At 39.5% G+C, this 24,680-nt stretch overlaps 1 protein-coding gene and 1 pseudogene across 2 annotated transcripts in view; both read left to right on the forward strand.

Annotated features, from left to right (window-relative positions):
- LOC115677605 (protein ACCELERATED CELL DEATH 6-like) overlaps positions 1 to 20,186 on the forward strand; it is a 37,409-nt gene extending 17,223 nt beyond the window's left edge. The window contains exons 1-3 of one of the 2 annotated variants that reach the window (XM_030600788.2): positions 16,215 to 17,021; positions 17,963 to 18,501; positions 18,755 to 20,186. In XM_030600788.2, coding sequence (XP_030456648.1) covers positions 16,298 to 17,021; positions 17,963 to 18,501; positions 18,755 to 19,510 — 2,019 coding nt within the window. In that variant the 5' untranslated portion in view covers positions 16,215 to 16,297 and the 3' untranslated portion in view covers positions 19,511 to 20,186. Of the gene's footprint in view, positions 1 to 16,214; positions 17,022 to 17,962; positions 18,502 to 18,754 lie in introns of those variants that run through there. The other variant, XM_056317348.1, reaches the window with a different exon arrangement.
- On the forward strand, positions 2,184 to 7,142 carry LOC130139732 (protein ACCELERATED CELL DEATH 6-like; annotated as a pseudogene).
- Positions 20,187 to 24,680: the final 4,494 nt, after the last annotated feature.

Here is a 24,680-nt window from a genome sequence, read left to right on the forward strand (position 1 = left end):
TGGCAAGCACGACGAAAATGACAGGATCCGCAAACAATGGCTCCATTTTCCATCGACAAAGCTTCGAGTTCATTTAGGTTGCAAAGTAACATGAAAAGCCAAATGAAATTCTTACTCCAACGAGGGGGAAATGCGAGGAACAGCAAAGAATTCTGAAATGGCTTCACCGCCGGCTTTGGAATCAGGTAAGGGCAAAGCAGCAGCAGCTATAAACAAAGCCGCCGAGCAATGGCACATCTGCTGATTTTCCCTCAACAAATTCGCCAAGTTCACCCATCCAATCGCTCTCGCGAACTTGCCCGACACCCTTTGCGGTCCACTCAACTTCGTGATGCCTCCGTGGTGGTAATTGTGGTCGTCATCATGGTGGTGGTGATGGTTGGGGTCGTGATCGCTAGCTTTGGCAACGGGATGAGAACTTGAGAATCGGATTCTCAGCATTGAATTGTGGGAGTCAGAGTCGCTGGAAATGCAAAACAGCGATCGAGAAAGGTTAAGTGGGGTTGGCTGACGAACGGTGCGAGAGGTCGGGCAATGGAATTTGCACAGATTGATCACGCGAGGGAGGGCTTCCATTGGTGAAGTGTTGAGCAGAGCTCAGGCCACGAACCGAAGAAGAAGAGACTAGATGAAGGAGAAGAAGAGGTGGGCTGAGCCTAACCTATTTTATTAAATGGGTTGAAAGTGGGTTTATAATAGATCCACTAAAATTCATTTGTTTTGGGTTTTTTATTTTAAAACCCATTAAGATCTATATTTTAAAATATAAAGTAAACTATTTATAACCCACTTAAGCAAATATATGTTAATATATGGGTTTATAACCCATTTTGATAGCTATATATAGAGGTGAGCGGTTTCAGGTTTGGTCTAAGTTATAGTACAACCTAAAATCTACCTTGTTGGGATCGGTTTCCCAATTTTTGAAATCTGTAATCTACTCTGCATACCCTGAAAGCTGGAACCTACCTTGTCAATTGGTTCCAGGGTCTACCCAGGAACCGGCCATTTTTTTCTTTCGTTTTTTTGTTTCATTTTCAATTCAGCAAAATGAAAGTGAACGCAACAGCAAAAAAAATTCCATTTGCCAATAACAATAATCCATAATACCTCCGCTGAACTGAAAAGCCACAATGATGGTATGAATCGCCCAGATGTAGAACTGGCTAACATTCTCGAGAGGCTCCTTCAAGAAGATCACCAGCGAAACAAGGGCCAAAGACAAGCCCATCTTCACGGCGAAGATGACCTTCAGAGGATCGGAATGACCCATCTCAGACAGCTTAACCACAATATCCTGCAACCAATGCCAGATATTCACAATCCCATTCGAACTCAACCTAAAGCACCTGCATTTGACGCCATAATCGCTCCCATCGGTGCTGTTCAGGCTGAAGTCGGAGTACCCTTTTCTGGAGAGGAGCCTCTCTTTGACCTTCTCGAAGAAGCTGTGCCCGAACGTCCCAATCTTCGCGGCCATTGAAAATGGAAGAAAAAGGATTTCCAGAGCTAAGAGACAAGTCACCAGAATGGTAGAGCTGGGTGCACAGAAGAATAAGAAGATGGTGGTGACTCTGCGCTTGGAATGGCATGTGGAATTAGTCAATGGATAGAGACATGGAGAGATGATTGATTATATCGCTCACAAAAATGAATGAATAAAAATATTGTTATCATACACAAGAATAATTAGGTATAAATTGTCTATTAACTAATTTTTTTAAACGATATAACTAATTATTTTTCGGAAAGTGTTTTTGAAATTTTGACTTTTCCGCGATACAAACACATCTTAAGATGTAAAATATCAAGGGAGACCCATTCTCCATAAATTTGCATCAACTGAACCTTGCACAGGCACACAGATTATTCTCACTTTTAGCTAAAGAAGAAAAGCCGCAGAGTTTCTTTTTCTTTTTCTCTTTCCTTTTCCTTTTTTTAATCTCTCCCTCTGCCTTTACTCTCCCATCTTCTCTCACTTTCTTTTCTTTTTCTCTCCTTTTACTTTCTCTCTCTTCTCTCACCTTCTTTTCTTCATTCTACAAATAACTTTGTGCAAGTGGGTCAAAACTAAAAGGAGTATATGTATTGTGCAGAGAGAAAAGAAATGAAAAAAGAAATTCGAAACCTCGTTCGTGGTTTATGACTGAAGTTAGACGATAGGCACAATCGTGTATTGTGATGGTCTGGTCTAGCCAACTTTGTGCAGAGTGTGGTGGGTCTCATTTGATAATTACATCTTAAATAAGAAGATGAAATGATTTGGCCCATACCGACGTGGCAACCGATGAGTGATTTGTGTAAATCCCATGAGCCACTCAAGGAATACAGAATCGTGCATTTAATCTTGGAGAAGAGACTCCGCAAAAGAGTTCATCAGATCATCGTCTAACTTTGGAGAAGACAACATTCAAGTTTCAGAGTTTTAAGATGGATGGCAATCCCACGAGCATAAACATTGGTGATCATAAAATCTGGGACAGAGAAGGGCCAGATTGAAAGCACTGGAGTCCGTAGTCAATAGAACGCAACTTCAACCAGAATCCAACTATCGTGTGTATCTGCTGCTATGCACCGCCGTGAAAGAAGGCAACGTGGACGAGTTCATCGAGGCCCTCAAAAAGTATTCTGCCGAAGAGAGGGTCTCTTTGTCCGACATTATCGGCAGATAGGGTCCTTCTGGGAACTCGTTGCTCCACGTCGCAGCGGGTATCTGGAATCCCGACATTCTCCAAACCCTCCTCGAAGTCATCTGTGACAAGCTGCTCGCCCCCAAGGTGAAGATGTACTGAGGGGACGCCGCCAAGGTGAACTACCGAGGGGACAATGCGCTACACGTCGCGGCAAGAGCCGGCAGGATCCGCATGGTTGAGCTCCTCCTTGACTGCGGCAGTATTGTGGACATGGCGAACGACATGGGGAACACGACATTGCATGAGGCTGCGAAGAACCGTCACTACGAGTTGACCCACCTGCTCCCGAGTCGAGGCTCAACATCGGTGTATCGGGAGAACAAGGAGAGTAAGTGCCCTCTGTACTTGGCAGTCGAGACGGGGGACTCGAAGAATCTCATGCTTTTGATGGAAGCGGTGGATGGGCATGAAGTCCGGTCCTAGATGAAAGGCATGTCGCCGGTTCACGGAGCCATGATTCACCAAAGGATAGGTCAGTGATTGAACTTGCGGTTCTCACTTTGAGTAAATTTATTAGTCGGACCATATACATTTATATGTGTGTCTACTTTGGATCCATGCCAGCAGTTCAACCTGTAAGTCACATTCACATTTTTGTTCTTCTGCTGGAATGGTTTAACTTTATCTGGAGCCTACATCGATTATTGAAAATTTCTTACAAAGTTTGGCCCAGAAGAAGGCAGTTATGATATGTTTGGACTTGGGTCTTGGCAAGACTTACCCCCAGAAGAATGGTGAGAGTCTAGTAGCCGAAAGCATCATTAGCTTACGCTTTGATCTGAGTAGCACGGGGCGCGTGGAATTCCGTGTGAATCAGCAATGACCACCTTGCAAGGCTATATATATAATCCTGGGTGAGTTGGACTTCGCGGTCCACAGTAACAGAAATATTGACTTTCATTTTCGCTTTGTTTATAAACTCGTGAGTCGCTTCTCTTGCTTCTGCTCCCTATTATGAATTTGATGAGATGATTTGCCCCAATTTGAAGAGAGTTTGCAAGTTCAAGGTTAGGGTTAGCGTTCCTCAAGATGAAAATTAAATTTTGCCCCAATTTCTTGAAGTAAGGCAAGGGTTCTTATAATTAGATGGGTGAACAACGTCGTTTAGCATGTCAATTGCTGAATTCAACTTGCCGGTAACACACGTTGGCTTTTTGAATGTTATTTTAATGCCACGTCAGATTTTCTGACGAGCCAAATTGCCAATGGCACTCAAATGATAGATTTTTCAAATTTATAGCACTTAAGGAAGCGCCGTACGAATGTTATTGCAATCATAGTGTTCTTATCCCTCACAAATCCATCTTAATTTGAGAAAGATAGGGACTTGATAATTTGATCATTCTGTGGTCGAATAAGAATCGGGATTGCTTGCGTAAATAGGCCGCACCGACAATGTTCTTAGTAAGAATGCAGCACGATGTTTAAGAACGAATTCTGCGGTGGATTCCCGCGCCAAAGATACTCTTTTTTCCGAACAATTGCTATTGGCCACATGATATGCACTGGGAGCCAGAGAAGAAAAAATCTGCAAGGTGTTGGCTGTGCACTAAATCTTGGAGAAGAGACACCGCAAGAGAGTTCAACGTGACTATCGTCTCACTTTGTAGGAAACGATATTCAAATTTCAGAGTCTAAAGATGGATCGCGATCGCGTGAGCATAACTATTGAGGATGATGAAATCTGGGAGCAGAGAAGGGCCAGATTGAAAGTACTAGCGTGATCAAATCACACCGCCAAGCAGAATTCAAGTGTCGTGTGAATCCACTGCTACACGACGCCGTGAAAGAAGGCGAAGTCGACAAGTTCATCGAAGCCCTCGAAAAGTATTCCACCAAAGAGAGGGTCTCTCTATCCGACATTATTGACATACGGGGCCCTTCTGGGAGTTCCTTTCTCCACATCGCAGCGGGTATCGAGAACGCCGACATCCTCCGAGCCCTTCTCGAGGTCATCCCTGACAAGCAGCTTGCCGGCGAGGCAAACTGCTGAGGGGACACCGCGCTCCATGTTGCAGCAAGAGCTGGCAGGATCCGCTCGGCTGAGCTCCTCCTTGGCTGCGGCAGGATTGTGGACCTGGCAAACGACGCGGGGAACACGGCGTTGCATGAGGCTGTGAAGAACGGTGACTCTGATTTTGACCCGTCTGCTCCTGAGTCGAGGCTCACGAGCGGTGTATCCGAAGAACAAGGAGAGCAAATGCCCACTGTACTTGGCAGTCGAGACTGGAAACTTGGAGATTCTCAACCTTTTGATGGAGGCCATGGATGAACATGAAGTCCCTTGGTCCAGGATGCAAGGCATGTCGCCGGTTCACGGAGCCATGATACACCGAAGGTTAGGTAAGTGATTGTACTTATGGCTCTCGCTCGGGTAAATTTGTCATTCCAACCATACACATTTATACGTGTGTCTATTTTAGGTCCATACCAACTGTTGAACCTGTAGGTCTCATACACATTTTTTGGTTTTCTCCTAGAATGGTTCAACTTTATCTGGAGCATGCATTAATTATTGAAAGTTCCATAATATTTAGTCCAGAAGAAGGCAGATACGATGTGTTTGGTCTTGGGTCCTGGCAAGACTTGCCCCCTGAAGAATGTCACCAAGTTGATACTTCAGTAGTCGATCCTCGTAGCCTTTGTAGATACTACACTACTTATATTGTTATTGTCCAAGGACCTTTTGTAAAACAGGACGAGACTCGTGTCATGGCTGCCCTTGAGTACTCCAATGTGGTAATCTACTTCTTGGAAATTGCCGTCTCTATGCTTTGAAGCATTCCTCAGTGTCTATTCCATCGCATTTTTGTTTTATTTTAAGAAAAATCAGACCCTTGGTCATGAGCAAGTTCATTCCTTTCCTGCTCTAATGACATAGAAATGCTGAAAAGGATGTCAAAGCATAAGAAGGAGCTATTTAATTTAAGAGATGCTAGAGGTGGTACTCCCCTCCATCTAGCTGCATACATAAATTATGTTGCTGGAGTCAAATTCTTGGTCGATGAGTTTGCTTCGAGCGCCTTTGAGAGCAACGGAGAGGGTTTTCTTCCGATCGATGTCGCCTGTAAGATGAGTCATCTCGTAATAATCAAGGAGCTACTTCGACAGTGGCCAGACCCAGAAGAGTTGCTAAGTCTTAAGGAGGGGCAAAATATACTTCACGTTGCAGCAAAGTACGGAAGGGCCTCTGTAGTGAACTACATACTCGGTGATCCCAAACTAGAGAAGCTTATAAATGCGAAAGACAAGGAAGGAAATACGCCTCTACATGTGGCCACATTGCAGTGGCGAACCAAGGTTCTGCGCTCTCTCACCCGGGACAACAGAGTTGATCTAAAGCTTGTAAACAATGACAACTTGACGGCTCTCGACATTGTCAATGATCTGAACAAATTTGACGCCCCACTTAATGAGGTGATGATATCTACATAATGGATTAAAATCTCATCTAATTTTGTCTTTCACTGTTATTTTAGCTACTTCCTTTCTGGGAGAGACGAAAGCAATTGAAATGTCTCGTGTGGAATTAAGTTTCTACTATAAGCTCAGAAAAGATTGCATTTGCTAGTCTATGTATCACTTAAGAAGGTTTCATTTTTTCGAGTTCTAAATCTTTGATTGTGAGTCCATCTTCACAGATAATAACGGTCTTGTTTAATATTACGCTTGAACCAGATAAACACAGCAACAATCTTAATACGTGCTGGAGCACCCAAAAGCAAAGACAGAGAAATTTGCCGGCCAAAAGGCTTAGGCCCGGACAGATTTCAGAAGCCTCAGCATTTGGCATTTGGCTAGACTAAGGAACGTGGCTAATACCCGTATGCTCGTGGCAGCGCTCGTTGGCACTATGACATTCACTGCTAGCTTTTCTGTTCCCGGAGGATATAATGGCTTTGGACCAGATGCCGGAATCGCTATGCTGTTGAACAAACCCATGTATGACGTCTTCGTGATCTGCAACACCGTTGCCATGTACAACTCGATAATTGCAGTTGTGCACCTTCTTTGGGCGCAGAAAAATGGTTTGGATCCAGTGTATTCGGCCATTCGCAAGTCAAGGCTACCGCTGCTCATAGCTCTTGCCACAATGTCCGTGGCCTTCATGGCGGGTGTCTACGTGACCGTAAGCAAACGCACATGGATAGCCGTTGTCACCTTGATTGTCGGAATCACTGCCCTCATCCGTATCTCGAGTATTTATATCGGCACGTTCTTTGAGATTCGGTTTCATCGGGCAGTTTTTTATCGTCGTGTCCGGCTCTTCATTGGTGATTGTATCAATTTCAGAATGTGAGACCGAAGGAAGGGACGAACTACCTGCTCATCGAAAAACTAGACAATAAGACGCGGCTGCCTGAGTACCTTCTCGAAATCCTCGAAGGACTTGCGGAACCATTACCAAGTGTGGGTGGGGGAAAGAGGGATGGTGAGGATTGAAAAACTGAGAAGATGTGAATGAAAATTTCTACCGTTATTAAACTATATTTTGCATATCTAACTTTGGTACCATAGTTTTATTTTAAGTAGCTCTATGAGAAAAATGGATATATATCTCGCTTTGACAGTGATGTAATCTGACCCTATTGATTATTCTCGTGTTAGTATTGGATTGCACATCCTTTGTTAGTAAACATTAGCGTTAATTTCTCTATATGCTTTTTTTTAAATAATACTTTGTATATCACATGCTAGACCGTAAAACCATAAGTGTTGTGAATAGTACTAGGTGTAATAACAAATGCCAATTCAATTTCAATTTTACTTCTCGTTTTGTTCGCAATAAATTATCTTAAGAAGATGAACATTTAATAAAAACACGCCACTTTCATTTGTGTTTCCTGTCGCTCTAACTTAATTAGACGCCTCGTGTTTTCATAGGCAAGAAATCGGACCCTTTAATTTCTTCTATTATGTATTCTCAACTATATGTCACAGAAGAAAATTGATTACCAGCTATGACAATTTTTCCTTTAATCTTGAAAATTGAGTTATACTATGCTATACATAAAATAAGCAAAAGGACAGTTTTAGCCCTCGAAGATTTACCACCTTAAAAGTCTTGTTATGATGGATGCCAAATAAACATATGAGGGGTAATACTGCCACGTTAAATGGTTCAAAATATATGTAAATAGGCACTTGATTCAATGACAAAGGAAGAATAATGCAATTCAGATTTGAGAATCAGTATAATGGTTGCACGCTACCTCAAGATAACACTAATTTTCTCATGTGATTACCACATGATATAGAATGGTTAATAATGATTATGCGAAAACTTTTAGGTTCCGTTTGTTTCATTGGAAAATAACTTTCAGGAAAATGTTTACCGAATTTTTCGGCGTTTGTTTCACCAAAAATAAACTAGTTATCGACAATATTTTCCCCAAATGGAAAAAACACCTTAAAAAAGAGGAATACATTTTCCCTCATCCTTCATTCACCATTCATTTTAATTATTTTATTTTTATTTTTTAAAATTTTAAAGCAGAGATGGGTGAGTTACACCACGAGATGATTTTTGTATTAAAAAGCATTGTGATAATCTTATCATGGGACCTTCTCAAATCTGTCTCTATTTCTTCCAGTGTCTTTTCATGGTTAAAAGAGCCAAAAAAAGAAGAGGCTTGGACCATCATCTTCTTCTTCTTATTTTTTTCTATTTTTATTTTAAGACCGTCATTTCATTTGGTTGTCTTTTCAAATGGAAGGGACTTCGCCATTCTCGATGGTTCATAATATGGACGTCAGCTAACTATTAGAGAACAACCATGCGGTTCAAAAAGATTTCCAATGAAAAGGAACAAGAGAAGATTACAACATTATTGATGTCCTGATGTCCAACAATTTAGTGCTCCCCAATTTTTTTCCTTATTTTTGTGTTAGAGCTCCATTGTGAAAGCAGACTGATGATCAAATTGAAGTCCACTTTTTTCATGTGGGTTTGTGCTATTTTGAGGCATTTGCAAAAGTGTTGAACATAGCGTGGGTGTTCAATGCAAGCTCAGGGACATTTCCATGAGGAGACGAAAAGGAAAGAACCCGGAAGATAAACAACTTGATCAAACAAAATAAACTGCTAAAACTAATAGATCAAGACCCTTCTCATTCCTATGAATTAAACAGACAGGCTTAGCCCAACAACAAGCAATTCTTTTTAAATTATATTAATAATAGTTGTTTATGCAGATTAGGTTGTCCAATAGGAAAAAAAGAATACCATGTTAATACTATGTTGCAAAAGAGAAAAAAATATCACTGAAATAAGCATTCCATCGTCCCTAATATGTTTCACGTTTGGGCTACACATGGCAACTTGCCAAATAGTGTTTGATTCTGTTATTTTGTTCCCAGAATTAGTTTGGGAATAGAAATCCGTTTGTTTAATTTTTTGATTATGGGCACAAATTCTTGCAAATTTGTGCTCAGAATCAGTTTTGGAGCAGAATCAAGAATAAAAAAAAAGTAGCTTCTTGATTCTGGGAACAAAAATGAGAATTAGTTTTTTTTTCTTCTTCTTTTTCTTGGTTTTTAATATAGTTTCTAATGTCCGGCGCGAGGGCCACCTTCGCCGTATCTGACGAGATTAAAATATTTTAATAAAAAAATATTATTAATAAAAAAATTTTACCGACCATGGCCAGCGACCAGGCCATGGCGAAAAAATAAAAAAAATATATTATTAATAAAAAATTTTGTACCGGCCATGGCGAAAAAAATAAAAAATATTTTTATTAAAATATTATTAATAAAAAAAATTTATAAAAAATATTTTACCTACCATGGCCAGCGACCAGGCCATGGCAAAAAAAATAAAATAAATAATTTCAATAAAAATATTTTTTATTAAAATATTATTAATAAAAAAATATTTTACCGGCCATGGCCAGCGACCAGGCCATGGCGAAAAAAAAAGAAAAATATATTTTCAATAAAAATATTTTAAAAAAATAATTAATAAAAAAATTATTTATAAGAAATTTTTTTACCGGCAATGGCCAAAAAAATAAAAAAAATTATTTTTAATAAAATTATTATTAATTAAAAAATATTTTACCGGCCATGGCCAAGAAGAAGAAGAAGAAAAAAAGAAAAGAAAGAAATATTAAAATATTTAAAATGTTATTAAAATATTATTAATAAAAAGAAATTTTATGTCGTTACCAAACGCATTTCTGTTCTTTTACTATTTCAGGAATAGAAATTTTGGGCCGTTACCAAACACCGTCAAATGCTCAGAATCAGTTCCTGGGTACAGAATAAAAAAGAATTATTTCTGACCAGAATCTGTTCTCGGGCACAGAATGGTTGCCATGCGCAGCCTTGAGGTTACCATAACAACACTTGTCTTTTACCTTCATTTTTAGTTGTTTTTGTTGATCTTGTTTTGCATCGAAATTTCCTACAGCTCTTTCTGCCTGGGCAGGTATTGTCTCAGATTACGCTTGTAAACCGAGGAAAATAGGATAACGTTTGTATCTTACATAAAAGCTACAAATCCTACAAATGGTGGACCTTTCTCAATATTTCTTTTCAGTGATATCAACCAATATTGAGTCAAAATGTCGATTTGTCTCACTTTCAAATTTTTCATTTTACCCTCACATGCATATCACTCTAATAGTGTGATGGAGTTCAGTTTTGAGGTATAATTGGCCAAAAGAAGAAGGAAAAAAAGTTAGGAGAAAGGAGTTTATTACCCGCTTTTCAAATTTTCTATAAAAGAAGTCCTTATTCGTCTTACTAATATTTAAATTATCACACTCTCATTGGTACTCCTACATTGAATATGCTACATACAAAAACTTATTAATTTCCAAACACTCAATAATACCGCACACTAGGGGTGAGCAAGATGGATATCCAAACCGGGACCGAATCGGACCGACTGGCTTGGTCCGGTTCTCCGGAATATCAATCCGGTTCCCAGTTCCTAAAAGTGAAACCAGTTTTCGGGCGGTCTGCTTCCCGGTTCTAGGGTGGAAACCAACCGGGCCGGACCGATAAATATATATATTTTTCTAATTTTTTCATATATATATTTATTTACTTTTTAAAATTTTTGAAAAAAATAGAAAGTCTAATATAATTTCCCCAATTCCCTCTTGCCTTTACCAATAAGTGATTGGTCTCATTGGAACCGGTTCATGGTCCTAAGACTAGCCGGTCCGGTCCCCGGTCCTAGAAACTGGGAACCGATCCTCCCAGTCCAGTTCCCGGTTCTTGGATTGGACCGAACTGGATCGGGAACCACTTACCCCTACCGCACACTTAAATTGAAATAATCACAATATTGCAATACTTCTATTTATGCATTTTACCTAAAAAAGCTCGCAAAAATTATAAGAACACAGAAAAGGAACACTAATATAATCGAAACTATTTAAAGATACATTACTTTTTCATCATCTAATTAAGCATGCTAATGTAAGTTGTTCGGGGAAGTCAATGTGGTGCTTCGGTGAAATGTGTTCCTAACCAGGCCGACAATGAAAGTAGATCAACGGGCATTCCAAGTGATAAAGCAATTAAATATTAAACCACGCATTCATCTAACAACTTAAACTTTTAGAACAGATGGCTGTGGTCCCACCAAATCTTATATGGTATCATAGTTAGAGGTCCTGAGTTCAAATCTTTTCAGGCCCCATTTACTTTCCTAATTAAAATATGACCACGTTTAGTATTAGGCAAAAAGACCAGACTAAGCGTGAGGGGGAGTGATAGAGCAATTAAGTATTAAACCACATTTTCATCTAACAGCTTAAACTTTTAGAACAGTTGGTTAATGGAGTTGCTCGATTGCATCAATTTGACTAGTTTTATGTTTCAATTATACTTTCGCAATAAGTTTTGAAGCTTTTTGTGCACTTGCTCTTTATTTTTTTCAAGGGGTGATGAATTGTAGTCGGAATGAAGGTGGCTATAGTAATAGTGATATAGGATCCACATGACCATTTCTCATGAGTTCAGTTATGAAAAAAGATTTCCCGAAGTACGGGAGAAGAGAGGCCAAAACAGGAAGGACCAATAATGAATAATTTCTTGCCACCTAAATGCGTACTCACGTATTTTTCCTTGAGGGCTTCTTTGGACTGGAACCTTGCCGACAACACAGGTACGCTAAACCATTGGCGGGTCTTCTTTTGAGATTTCATTATCATCTGGCATGATTCAAAGCAGAGATGGGTGCGTTCCAAACCGAAGCATGGGTCCTTGTCAAATCATTCTGTCTGTTTCTTCCAGTGTCTTTCTACGTGCTTAAAAAAGCAGGACCGTCATTTCATTCTGTTGTTATTTTCACAGTTGGGTCTTCTTTCCCACGCTAAAATGTCGTTGATGCCGGTCTATATTTCTCTATTTGGGCCACTTGTCTGAAGTTCGCCAAAACAGTACTTTTGTCTTTTACGTTTGGTTTATTTCTTTCCACTGCTTCTGCATCGCAATTTCCTCAGATATCTTCTTCCTGGGGAGGTATCACCTTGGGTTACTGTTCCCTGTTAATGAATCAAACCAATAAAGAAAGAATTGGCATACAGAGACGATGGCCTCTCCTAATCAACACTCGCCAGATATTTTTTGCTTCTTCTGGCCCCTAAGAAAGAGACCCACTTTACTTGATATAAGGGAAATAAAGTGGTGATGAGACTGCCTCGTACGAAAACGCTCACTATTGCTGCTCATTTTATAAAATATAGTAAGATGCAAGCCTAACTCAATCTTATAATATTAAATAAAAGTAAATTCAAAATGATTGATCTCAAAATATAAATAAACTCAATATATTTGAAATCAAAGTACCTTCTAGAATCACCGTAATCTGAAGATTGCACAGATAGGGAAATAGCTTGTACAAAAATTGTGAAATTAAAATTCTTAAACTTGTATGGTTCCAAAAAGTTCCATTGAAGTCCTAAACATTATTTATTTACACTAACATAAAGCCAAAACCTTGAATTTGGTGTCCTCCCTTGGAAATTTTCATTACACCCTCGACTCACACACACATATATAGAGAGATGATAAATGCACATATACCTTACCATTCCCAGGCTCTAAGGTGAACAAATATGCTTGTATGTATTTCTCTTTCTTACACCAGTTAGATAAATACTTTTCAGGTTCCTCTCGCTTGTAATTTATTGTGCAAATTGCATGTGGACATGGTATACCAGATATGTCCCATGATCTACGAGAGCAAGTTTGCTTTTCCATGTTCAACACAAACTTATCTTGTTTGTGCTTCACTTCACACCTTACTCTGTTGTTCCAATCCACATGGCAATAAGTGCTTTCAGCCTTGTTTTCCTCTAATTTCACCAGAACTTGTGGGCAATACTCTCCATTCCATCTTGCAGCAACTGACATCTTTTCTTTGAGTTCTTCTCATCCCTTGGATTCGGCAAAATTGTCTAAAAAGTCATAAACCTATTGTACCGCTGCAATTCAGTTCCAAACATTTTAATTGTGCAAATTTAGTCATCAACCTTTTGATTGTTTGTCAATTTAATCCTAAACTTTTGACAATTTATCAATTTAGTTCTTTTGGCCATATCTGGTCCGAAATCGCTGATGTGGCGACTTAGTTATCGCCGGCCGTTCTATGTGACATGGCTGACGCTGACATAGACAATTTTTACAATTTTTTTAATTCTGATTTTTTTCTTATTTTTATTTCCTTTCTTTTTCTTTTGCTTTCTTTTTTCTTTCTACAAGCCATCGTCGGGCCTCGATGATGGCTAGCAACCTCCATCGGCCTTAGGCGAGGGTGACTCTCGCTTGATCTTGCAAGGGTGGCCATCACTAGTCTAGGTGCGAGCGTCCCTTGCCCTATCTGGCGAGGGCAGCCATCGCTAGTCCAGGTGTAGGTGTCCCTTGTCCGAGGTCAGAGGGCTATGGGAGGGCGGCCCTCACTTGAGGGTCCATGATGGCCGACGGAGGGAAAAAGGGAAAAAACGAAAAGAAAAAAAGGAAAGGAAAAGAAAAAAAAAAGGAAAGGATAGGAAAGAAAGAAGAAAAAATTTCAGAAAATTAAAAGAAATACCAAAGGTCTACACATCAGTGTTGGACATGCCACATAGGACGATTGACACTGACTAGATCGCCAAATCAGCGATTTCCAGCCAAAATTAGTAGGAATAACTAAATTGGCAAATCGTTAAAAGGTTTGAGATTAAATTGAAAAATCATCAAAAAGTGTGGCACTAAATTGGTACAATTGAGAGATGTAGGACTAAATTAACAAATCGTCGAAAGGTTTACAACTAAATTAACACAATTAAAAGGTTTATGACTAAATTGATCGCCGTACAATATGTTTAAGATTTTTTGGATAATTTTCCTACCTGGATTCTTATGTCCTTAAGCGTGAATATAGTGGTAAGGTTGTTGCTTTAGGGCATCTCCAAAAGCGCTTTTTTTTCAAGCCTTGCCCTTGTGATCTTACTCCAATTAGCATAAATATATCGGGCGCACATTCTATGTTCTGCCAAGGGCAAAAGCCTTTGGATATATGCGAAACATATATGCAATTTAATAGTGTATCTAAATATGCAAGCAACATTTACAAGAATAGATACATAACAAAGAGAAAAAAAGGATAACCTTTTGTTGATTGGATATTAAGGTCGATGCCTTGTCTTTGCTTTCAAACCCATATCATGCATTATATTACGCAGAAACCACGACCAAGAATCCTTTGTCTACCTGTTCTTTTTACATTGGAGATTATGATGACTTTTTTTCTTTCATTGCGACAGTGCCGACTTAAAGGTAATGTCTCTTTCGAACAATTCCATCATATTTTATTACTAAACAACTACCTTTCCGTTATTGAACATCTAGTCTATCATTATCATTAAATCCAATCATTTATCTTTAGGCTTTTGTGAAAGTTTATCTTCTAAATAAAAAGGACTACTTGGAAATCTAAATTTCAAATGTTCTTTGTGGTTCAACATCGATCTAATGTGCAAGAAACCTTCAAATATTTCTTTTTATTTGGAAATAGGAAGATACCAGTTTTTGGTGATAAACGAATTCAATCAAAAGGGAATGTATATATCCTCAAGGTATTAGACTAGCAACACAAATTAAGATTTTTTTTTCCTAGATTTATACTGTGCCTGTGTATAGAAGATAAACCCTTGTCGAAAAGTCAATTATTAAGTACGTTAACTCTATCCATTTTGACTTATGAAAAAAAAATCTAAAATGTCATTTTTCAATTATATTGAGGACAAGTGGTCTTGATTGATGTGGTGTTGAATGTGGCGTCGGATTAGAAAAAGACTCAATTTTTTTTTAGGACAAGTGGCATTGCATTAAAAAAAAGATCCGTATTAAAAGAAAAAGAAAACAAAAGGTATAGAGGCAGTAAAGATCGAGATAGGGTCGAGAAAACAACTACTGAGAACGTGAAGATCTTAGTGGGAAAAGGAGAAGATAGTCAACAGATCTTCAATCTCTTATAATACTTGAAAACCGAGGACGAAGATGACCACTCAACTGTCCACTTTTCCTTTCGCTGTGTGCCCCGTGAATATGATTTTCATGTTTTCGCGAATGCAATGATTTGAGCGTCATTAGATTCTTATAGGTTGAATTTCCAAGTTTCAATTTCATTTTCAATTACAACACTTTAATTTCGATTTCACGCTTTAACTATATTTTGTTTGACTCAGCAGTGGCATGGCAACACTTTGAGCGACTTTATGTCAATATTGCAATTGTGTCGTGTGATCTAATTCAATCACGTGCAAGAGTTACGACCTAAGTTGTTTTGCCAAATTTTGTGTAGTCACATTTATGTGCACAAAATTTGCTGCCACAATTCTTATACGTGTGTATGGGTGTGAACTTAGTTTAAAGGATGTTCTTGAGTTAGTTTTAAACTACTTGAACGATTAGGTGACTAGCAATGTTACGACTCAGCTCGATCACGAGGAAGAATTGTGAAATATGTTCAACAAAATGAAGATTGGGGGTCAAATTAACATTGAAGTTTATAAACTAAAATATCTATGTTTAAATTTTTGGTGTTGATCAAAACTTTAGAATCGTGTATAAATTTTCTTAATAAAAAAGAATTTAGCATTTTACTTATTGACCTCACTAAAAAATAATCCTAGCCCCGCCATTGCTAGTCGAGAAGTTTAGTTTTCTTTGAATTTTCACATACATTTTTGCAAATCCATTTTAATTTGAGAAACATGGACTTGATAATTTCATCAGTATCTGGTCGAATTAGAATCGGAATTGCTTTTCCAAATCGTCTGAAATTTTGCAGGACCCACAGCTTTCCAGGATTCACGCCCCTTGCAATTTTGCAGGACCCACAGCTTTCCTGGATTGACTCGCGCAGAACAATGTTCCTGACACGACTGCAGGACGATGTGTCTGAGAATGAATTCTGTGGTGGCTGTTTTTTCACGCGCGAAATATATTTTTCTTTTCGAAGAATTGCTCTTGGCCACATGATGTTCACGGACAGCTAGAGAAGGAAAGATCTCCAAGTTTCTGGCTGCGCTATAAATCTTTGGAGAGGAGGGACCCTGTAAAAGAGTTCAACCAGACCATCGTTAACATCTGAGGAGACGATGTTCGAATTTCAGAGCCTAAAGGTGGATCGCGATCACGTGAGTATCACTATCGAGGATGATGAAATCTGGGAGCAGAGAAGGGCCAGGTTGAAAGCACTGGAGTGTTTGAACGAACCCCACCACCCAGCAGAACTCAAATGGCGTGTAAGCCCGCGGCTGCAGGCCGCCGCGAGAGACGGCGACGTCGACAACTTCATCGAAGCCCTCGAAAAGTATTCCGCCGAAGAGAGGGTCCGTTTGTCCGAGATCATAGACATACAGGGCCCTTCCGGGAACTCGCTGCTCCACCTCGCGGCGGGCATCGAGAACGCCGACATCCTCCGAGCCCTCCTCGAGGTCATCCGCGACGAGCGGCGCACCACCAAGGCGAACTTCCGGGGGGACACCGCGCTCCACGTCGCGGCGAGAGCCGGGAGGATCCACACGGCCAAGCTCCTCCTCGACTGCGACGGGATCGCGGACATGGCGAACGACGCGGGCAACACGGCGTTGCACGAGGCCGTGAAGAACAGTCACTGCGAGTTGACCCGTCTGCTGCTGCATCGAGGGTCGAATTTGGTGTACCAGGAGAACAGAGAGGGTAAGTGCCCGCTGTACCTGGCAGTCGAGATGGGAGACTTGAGGAGTCTTGTGCTCTTGATGGAAGCGGTGGATGGGGAGAAAGTCTCTTTATTGGAAGGCATGTCGCCGGTTCACGGAGCCGTGATTTACAAAAGGAAAGGTCAGTGATTGTACTTCTGGCTCTCCCTCCGGCAATTATATTAGTCGGACCAGACACATTTATAAGTGTCTACTTTATGGTTCCACATGAGCCGCTGAACGTTGATGCCCCCCATTCACAAAGCATTTTCAACTCTACTTGGGTATTAATTTTGACCCTAGCCATTTTTTTTTCTCATAAGAAAGTATCAACATTAGGTCAATTGGTACTCAAATCTAGCCTTTCTCTAGTTTCCGTTTAGTAATGCCGTTAAAGATTCAATGTTCCATTCTGCAACAAAAACTTGATGGGGCTGGATTTGAGTGTTGATTGATAGTGAGTACTTTTTTATGAGACAAAGCAAAGGTTGGATCAAAATTGAGACACGAGCTCGAGTTATTAGACAAAAATAAAAGTTTGGGTAAAAATCGGAATTCGAGCAAAATTTGTGATTTTATGTGAGATAGAAAAAAAGTTGTGGGTGAGAATTGAGAATAGATATGAGGGTTGTACTTTTTAGAGCCTTCATCAATTACTAAAAATTTCCTATATATTTTGGCCCAGAAGGGACACAGATTACCGTACCTTTTGACTTGGGTCGTGGCAAGATTTCCCCCAGAAAAATATTATAAATTTAACATTTTGGTAGCCAATACTCATAGTATAAGCCATTTTAGATACTACACTACTATTTTTGTCCGGCGACCTTTTGTAAAACAGGAAGAGAGTCATGTCATGGCTGCCCTTGATTACTCAAATGCGGTAAACTACTACTTGAAAATGAATGTTTTTACGCTTTGAAGCATTCTCCCCAAAACTTTAGATTTCAATTATGTATTCCATGTAATATCGCATTTTTCATTTCATTATAAGAAAATATAATAGTGAGAGGGTAAAGTTACCAGACCCTTGGTTACGAGCATGATACAAATTCATTCATTTGTTGTTTTGTAATGATGTAGAAATGCTGAAAGAGATGTCAAAGCGGAAGAAAGAGCTATTTTATTTAAAGGATGCTGGAGGTGGTACTTCCCTCCATCTAGCAGCATATGTGAATTACATCGATGGAGTCAAATTCTTGGTCGATGAGTTCGCTTCGAGCGCCGTTGAATACGACAAAGAGGGTTATCTTCCAATTCACGTCGCATGCAAGATGGGTCATCTCGAAACAATCAAGGAGCTGCTTCAACATTGGTTAGATCCAGAAGAGTTGCTAAATTTTAAGGAAGGGCAAAACATACTTCACGTTGCGGCAAAGTACGGCAAGGCCTCCATAGTGAAGTACATACTCGGTAATCCCGAGCTCGAGAAGCTAATAAATGCGAAAGACAAGGAAGGAAATACGCCTCTACATGTGGCCACATTGCAATGGCAACCCGACGTTCTGCTCTCTCTCACCCGGGACAATAGAGTCAATCTTAAGCTCGTAAACAACGGCAACTTGACGGCTCTTGACATTGTAGATGCGCAACTGAAAAAGATCGATGCTCCACTTCACCAGGTAATGATCTCCACAAAATGAATTAAGAAGTTATCTACCTTTTTTTTCCAGCGTTGCTTTAGCTACTTCCTTTGCGGAAGAGACGAAAGTAATTAAGGTTTGAACTACCCCCGGTGGTTACCAAGTGGAATATCTACAGTCAGGTTATTGTCTTCTGGAGCAAGTCTGGGTATCACTTGAGAAGGTTTCATTTTTCTGAACTCTAAATCTATCTTCATGGATAATAAACGGTCTTTTTTATATGCTTGACCAGAGCTTGACACGAACAATCTTATTGTCTGCTGGAGCACCCAGAAGCAAAGAAAAAGCAATTTGCCAGCCAAAAAAAGGCTTAGGCCCGGGGATAGATTTGGAGCCTGCAGATTTGGATAGACTAAAGGACGAGGCCAATTCCCGTATGGTCGTGGCAACGCTGATTGCCGCTATGACATTCGCTGCTGGCTTTTCTGTTCCTGGAGGATATAACAACTCCGAACCAGATGCGGGAATCGCTACGCTGTTGAACAAACCCATGTATGACGTCTTTGTGATCTGCAACACTGTCGCCATGTTCAGCTCGATAATTTCAGTTGTGATCCTTCTTTGGAGACAGATCAACGATTCGCATGCTGTGCTTCATGCCCTTGGAAAGGCAAGGCTACCGCTGCTCGTAGCTCTTGCCACAATGTCCGTGGCCTTCATGGCAGGGATCTATGTGACCGTAAGCAAACGCACTTGGATTGCCGTTGTCGCCTTGATCATTGGAATCACTGCCCTCTTCGTTATCTTGAGTCTTTACATGGCCTTGTTCGTTCCGCTTGGGTACAATTGTCGTCTTGTACAGCTCTTCGCCGACTACATCATTAGAGCTGGTATATCAATTTCAAAAAGTGTGACCGTAGAAAGGGCCACGTGGCAGCCTGAGTATCCTCTTGGAATCCTCAAACCTTGTGCTGGATCTCCCAAAATTGATTCGGCACCATCAACAAATGTCGCTGATGAAAAAACCCATAGCGTTGAGGCGGATTAAGTTATGTCTCGACCCAGGTGGATGATATAGATCGGTTTGTTAAATCATAGGAAAGAAATCCAATTATCTGGAAGGGCATATAACTATATATGTTGAGGTTTGTTTTGGTTATGTGGGATAAGTATCTAAGTTTGACCGCACAAAGAAATTCAAAGAAAAAGAGCTTCCACTACGGATAAAACAAAAAGGAAAATCTCTGTGGCACTACAAAACAAAATTAGGGGCTCCATGTTCTATTATGATATCTATATATATACATACACTTTTACAGGTTGAGAAGTCTTTGTGAGAGAGAGAAACAAAAAGCAAGGGTTTTGCTTTTACTCTTCTTACCTGCAGATGCCGCACACAGGGAAAAAGAAAAGAAGCCAGAGACGCTTCTTGGACTGCCGCAAGTAAAGTTTTTGCTTTGGGCCAGAACACTTGGCGATTTGTACTGTAAGTTTTATATTTGTTTTTTGTCAACACTTTTAGTTTGGGTTTAATCAACATGTGGGAAGTAAGCGATCGAAATTCTGATTTCCGATTATAGTTGATTATTTGCTATTGGCTCTCCCCATGAAGTAGATACTGACACTCGGATCAAATTACGTAAATCTCTGGTGTCCTATTAATGTTCCTCGTTTATTTATCTGGCGATTTCACATTGAATAAATTGCAAAATCCTGCTAGTTTCTGTGTTATGTGATCACTTTACTTTTAAATTTATATTTGCCTCAATTATGGCGCTTAAATTCAAAATCATGAGAAACAATGCAATCGTAATTTTCTTTGCAACTTCTCTTGAATTCCATGAAAGATTCTAAATGAGAGAATTATACATTTAAGAGATACGAGAGATTAGCAATAATTTGTAAAACACTCTCCCCTGTTCTCTATAATTATTTCACTCAGTGCAAGATCTTCTCTTGGATAAAAAGAAAAATGTCTCTTCACTCAAAATGGTATATTTTCAAATGGAATTCCACTGCCTATAACCGTTCAAGTCAGACTTCAAAAGTGTTAAGATTCGGCACATAATCACAAGAAAATAGAGAGTACAAGCGACAAAAAGAAATCAAGACACAAGGTTTTTATCTTGGTTCATTATTAAACTAGGGCTACGTCCATCAGAGTATTACACTATAATTAGAACCTCGCACATCTCTATTACATCTCTTAATTACAAGAGAAATAGATTATATATATTCAGTAGATATTCATAGATCCAAGCTCAAACTACTAATAAAATAAATGCCCATATTATGAAGGCCTTCTGGCATTGTTGGGCGCTCCTCCCTACGACCCCCGCTCGCTCACCGAGGAGCGGGACCCCGTGTTTTCCTGTCAGTGGGAAGTATGAACCACACCCCAACAGAAATGACATTAGAAAATATAGAGGCTACTAATTATTCTATTGGTTCTCTGAATGCTCGTGGTCCTGATAAGCGATAAGTATACGTGGCCTCAATTTGTCTATCGCAGTATAGGATTAGAAAATTCAGCAACTTTTGTTAACAAAAAAAAAAGACTCCTTTCACCACTAAATCATATGGTAAACAATTTCGTACCGCTTAATTCACTGGTGGCCTTGGATTCAGAAGGACGAAGGATTTGAAGAGCGCGCTGTTTTCTAAACTTAGTTTGATGATGTCAACTGACCACATCAAGCTCTGGTTCGGATTTTTAAGGTTAAACATCGCAGACTCTCTTGTATGGAAAGACACAATCCAGATAGAGAGATCGTCTCGAAATGCACTTATCTGACGGTTGGATAGGGTCGTGAAATTAACATCTGGATCGAACCTCAGGTTCCTTTCATTTCTAGGCTTCAAACCTTCACCAAATTCTGTAGGCCTAGCGATGAACTCGAAACTAGATAACAATCCGATGAAACATCGACTTAGCTATTTCTTTAGATCACTCTATCAGTGTGTAAATTACTTGGAATATGGAAATGCACCACGAGCTGACTTAAGATCTTAATAAGCAAAATTGCCTGGCAAGTGCTTACATCTTAATGCTTGCTGAAAAAGATCAGTGACTGTTAAAGATGACATATTCCTTGAGTTATGCTTAGGACAAGTCCTCCATGGCCCATCAGAATTAGCAACTCGAGCAATTTGAACATAACAGAATGGATTAACATAGTACCCTGTCCGGTCCTAGTAATCACTTTGATTTGGAATATCATGATTCATCTTCCTTTTCCAGGGCCGCTGCTATTATTTTGCATCAACCTGGGAAGGCAAATGAAGAAGTTCATATTCAAAACCGAATAGAAGATCATGAAAAAGCACGGGCAACTAGAGAAGGCAAATGACATCACACCCTTTTGGTGAATCATAGTCAAAGCAGGTGTGCCCTGTCAAATTTGCTCCTATGGTTATGGAGGATAGCAGTGAGAATACGATAAGGTTTTTCTATGTTCAGTGCGGAGATTGAACAAGCATTCTCTTTGTTCAAATCCTAGGAAATGTTTTTGCTACTGTTTTTTCTTTGGAGTCTCTCATTTCTTTTTTTATCAATACCACTAAAGAATCACATTTTATTTCAGTAGCGTTCAGAAAATAATGAGAAGGATTCCGTAACATTTTATATCTGTCAAATAAGCCTTATATGTTGCCATTTTTCAATGAACCGACTCTAAGTAAATATCACAGAAAACATTTCACCTAGAATTATACCTGATCAATGGGCATGTTGGCTAGAGTATCGAACCTAAAAAATTTACAAGCTATGGAAATAACGTTTCACCTGGAACGGGAAAATTACCAAAAAAGTTTTAAACCTATTACACTTGTACCAATTCATTCTTAAACTTTCAATTTGGCCAATTTAGTCTTAAACATTTTAACTATTTATCAATTTAGTTCTAAATCTTTCAATTATATCAAGTCCACCAATGAATTTCTCCCATGCCCAAATTTGCTTTCCTAGACCTCTAGGTAAGTGACGACAGGTACGTATTCTACCTAAATTAGTTAGCATCAACATTAGATGTCATTGCGTTTTGAAAATGGGACTAGATTCCTTGGAGCCTATTCCCAACGAAAAGATCATTGAACTGCATTTACACGGTCTAAATTTAGGTGTCATTTGTCCTTAAAGGAAACCTTTGTGAGCTTCCCTTAAAAAAGAGGCAGCTATTAACACTTAAATTTCAACTTTTCCATCTAGTCATTTATCACATGAAAAATTTAGAGATCAACCACGATCCATAAACAAAAATATTAATATTGCATTCCATTTAGACATTTTAAAGCATGTCCGCATTGAATAAATTTCATTGGCTTGGTGGTGGATTACATGACTGAATTTCACGTGTACCCTGCGCACTACGTCTGAGTTGGAAAAGTAAAGCATCCAAAGCAAAGAATTTCAGCCAAATACAAGATGGGAAATTCGGCTCTTGGCAAGATTATGGGACGGAGCAAAAAGAAAAATATGGGCTGAATACATATGATTGTTGGCAAGAAAAGTGGGCGCGTGATTGGGGCAATCGGAAATTAATGAGAAAAATCTGGCCGTGATTGAGGACCACGTTCTCGGCAAGAAATTTCAATTAATAAAAGTGTGATTTCGACCAAAGGCTACCATGGAAAGAAGAGGTTAATTTCATGTTCTTGAAACAATAATTTCTGTAAAGTCGGGAAACTGAGTAAGGAATTCAAGAGATTCACGGCCAAACGATAGAAATTCTTGGTGGCATGTTAGAGAAAAAAGTCAATAATCCTTAGTCAATAAAAGATTGCCAATTAGCTTCTTACAGGAAAGTAAAATCTCCGTGATCAAGGGACTTCACGGGTACATTGAATCCGTCCATGGTACATGAGAGATTTTCTTGGAGCTATAAGAAGTGACCACCGATCCACTTTGCAAAAGGAGGCCACACTATCACGTTCTCAATCATTTCATGCCCACCATCTTCAACATACCGACGTCCATGATGATTCATCAATAAATGTCTCATCTTCACAGACGCTCACTAGAAGAGACCTGAGTCTTATCAGTCCATCAGTTCATGTCCCATATATCTCACAGATGTCCTCTTTCAAAGAGAGTTCACGTTCACATCATCTCTCTTGTTAGTAATTAAATCAAATTCATTTCAGAGGAAGTTGCCGATTATGCGAAGAGATTATCGATTCAGTGGATAAGTTGTCGATTTTATGATTGTTGATCGGCTACCTGGTTGTCGATTTACAAGTTTGATGTCGATATTTATTTGGCTCCCGAGACTGGTGCATGAATTGAGAGATTCTTTATTGTAGTTTTACTTTCAAAAGTCTGTTTGAATTTCTATGTCTAGTTTAATATTTTGTAAATTCTCGGGAATCTATCTCATTGGGATGCTAGGTATATTTATAAGTCATTTTAAAGTATTAATCATGTAACAATCCTATATAAAGGCAAGTCTCATGATCATTCCCGATAAGGTGAAATAAATAAAAAGCCTATTACGGTTTGTGATCATTTCTGATAAGTTTCCTGCACTCTTCTCTATGTTATTTATTTACTTTGTCATATTTTTAATTTCGTGTCGGTCCATGGCAAGTAAGCCATTCTTCATTTGAAAAATGCTTTAAACTCATGGTTTCTAGTTTGTAATTTCATTTTCCTAGTTTGATGTTCTAAGGAATTTGATTTTGTGAAAGGAACGTTTTTTTACCATAATTGAGTTAACTGACATTTGACCATTGTTGTGGACCGATCTTTCCAAGTTGTTATTCTATTGTCCATTTTTCTTAAATTCAAGGTTAAATTGTCACATCATGGCCAAATGGAGATTGTCGATCCGCACTCGTTCCCGAGCTACGATGGCCGATTCGAACGAGCAGACCACTCGAATTATCAACCTCAAAGGCAAGATGGACAATGACCTAGACATTCTTACTCAACTGTCCCGACGATTAGAGCAAATACTGGTCAATCCCCCAGCTCCCCTCGTGCCTGTGCAGCTCCATGCTGACCCATCGGCCTCTGGGCAACCTACCGGCATTGATTCGAAAGACAAAGGCAAAGGTATACTGATTGACGATTCCTCGGCAATCGCACACCCGCCTAACGATGGAAGAGACAAACGACTCGAGAAAATTGAGGAAAAGCTAAGGCAGCTCATTGGCTTTGAAGAGGATGTCCCTAAGAATCCTTCCCAGCTTTCAAAGGTCAAAGTGCCCGAAAAAGTCAA

This window comes from Syzygium oleosum, unplaced genomic scaffold, assembly GCF_021117445.2.
Source record: "Syzygium oleosum isolate NSW1041296 unplaced genomic scaffold, Sole_v2.1 Sole_v2.01, whole genome shotgun sequence".
NCBI lineage: Eukaryota > Viridiplantae > Streptophyta > Magnoliopsida > Myrtales > Myrtaceae > Syzygium > Syzygium oleosum.